Source organism: Mandrillus leucophaeus, unplaced genomic scaffold (genome assembly GCF_000951045.1).
Source record: "Mandrillus leucophaeus isolate KB7577 unplaced genomic scaffold, Mleu.le_1.0 Scaffold53, whole genome shotgun sequence".
Lineage (NCBI taxonomy): Eukaryota > Metazoa > Chordata > Mammalia > Primates > Cercopithecidae > Mandrillus > Mandrillus leucophaeus.
In genome coordinates, this window is record NW_012105697.1 from 1,701,183 (window position 1) to 1,703,074 (window position 1,892).

The window sequence follows — 1,892 nt, forward strand, 5'->3', positions numbered from 1 at the left end:
ATTCCACAGCAGCAGGTGGCAGATGTGGGTGTGAACTTTGTGCCTTCGGAGCGTTCTGGAGGATGTTCTAGTTTGAGGTTCCCTTGAGGCTGGGCAGATTTGGGAGACAAGGTGCGTTCTCCCCAGGGAGCCTCTGTGCCACTGCCCAGGACCCTCCCTCGTCAAATCAGGCTGGAGTGGGATGGGCATGTGGCGGCCCCTCCCTCGTCAGATCAGGCAGGAAGTGTTATTTTTGGCGATGGAGGAGCTTGCCACAGGCTGTCCAGGTGTTTGGGAAGATAACCTGGTACTGGAATTGAAGTTCTTCTCTCCTCTGCCCATAGGGGTTGTGTCCACTGTGGTCCCTGACTCTGCCCACAAGCTGTTCATCGGGGGCTTACCCAACTACCTGAATGATGACCAGGTAACCTCCGTGCCTCCCTCCAGTCCCGTGCCCACCCCCCCCGGCCCCACCTCAGCCCAGCCCTGATAGACTCTCGGCTGCTGCAGGTCAAAGAGCTGCTGACATCCTTTGGGCCCCTCAAGGCCTTCAACCTGGTCAAGGACAGTGCCACGGGGCTCTCCAAGGGCTACGCCTTCTGTGAGTACGTGGACATCAACGTCACGGATCAGGTGAGTCCCTGGCCCCTGGCCGCTGCCGCGTCTGTCCTTCCCTGCCTTGCGTCTGTTGCCAAGCCATGGTGTCCCCTCCTCGGGACGGGGCGGGAGGCGGCCAACCTGAGGCAGTGCCCTGCGTGTGGGCTTGTCCTTGTCCCATGGTGTTGGCTTTTTCCAGGCTCTTAATCCCCTTTGCCTTCCCCTCTTCCCCCACCAATGCCCCGGCTTGGGGGTAGGTGTTGGGCTCCCGGTCCCTGACCCCACCTCTCCCGTACCCCCTACCCCTCGTCCTTCAAACGCAGGCCATTGCGGGGCTGAACGGTATGCAGCTGGGGGATAAGAAGCTGCTGGTCCAGAGGGCGAGTGTGGGAGCCAAGAATGCCACGCTGGTGAGCCCCCCGGCACGTCATCTTCCATTGGCTCGAGGGACCCGGGGGTGGGAGGGCTGGCTAGGGACAAGCGTTCTGATCTTTCTCCCAGCTTTCATGGGAAGGCAGTTGGGGGGCGTTGAGTGCAGTGTTGGGGAGTGGGGCTTTAGGTGTTTAAGTGTAAGAGATGGCCTTTTCCCTGGGTGGGCATCTGAGGGGCATAGGCTTGAGCAGTGGGAGACTGGGTCTGGGCCCCCTGTGACGCCCCTGCCTCCCCTGGCCCCACAGAGCACCATCAATCAGACGCCGGTGACCCTGCAAGTGCCGGGCCTGATGAGCTCCCAGGTGCAGATGGGCGGCCACCCGACTGAGGTCCTGTGCCTCATGAACATGGTGCTGCCGGAGGAGCTGCTGGACGATGAGGAGTACGAGGAGATCGTGGAGGACGTGCGGGACGAGTGCAGCAAGTACGGGCTTGTCAAGTCCATCGAGATCCCCCGGCCTGTGGACGGTGTCGAGGTGCCCGGCTGCGGAAAGGTCAGGAGGCCCCGGGCTCAGAGCTTTCTCACCCTCTCCCCCTTCCTCTTCTCGCCCTCTCTTTCCTCCCTTCTCCCTCTCTTCCCTCCTTTCTCCCTCTCTTCCCTGTCCCTCTCCTCTCCTCAGTCTCCCTCTCCCTTCGCTGAGCATGCATATAGGTGTGTGCCATCACTCAGTGCTGCCCTCAGGCCTGGCCATAGGAGATGTTGGTGACGCAGAGGGGTGTGTGGCCCTGTGGGGGTCTGAGGCCTGCAGGCGAGACAGTAGTTGGGGAATGCAGCTCTGCATTGCTTTAGAACTTGGCCCTGCTCCCCCTTCTTATATGGCCTTGCTTGTGCAAATGGTTTTGTCTGGTCTGTGGAGTGGGGAAGAGTGCTGGGAACAGTCCCA

General features: G+C 61.0%; 1 protein-coding gene across 1 annotated transcript in view; it reads left to right on the top strand.

Moving 5' to 3' along the window:
* U2AF2 (U2 small nuclear RNA auxiliary factor 2) overlaps positions 1-1,892 on the top strand; it is a 27,485-nt gene that overhangs the window by 17,631 nt on the left and 7,962 nt on the right. Inside the window, exons 8-11 of the mRNA XM_011997028.1 lie at positions 324-403; positions 490-612; positions 900-986; positions 1,254-1,502. Coding sequence (XP_011852418.1) covers positions 324-403; positions 490-612; positions 900-986; positions 1,254-1,502 — 539 coding nt within the window. The remainder of the gene's footprint in view (positions 1-323; positions 404-489; positions 613-899; positions 987-1,253; positions 1,503-1,892) is intronic.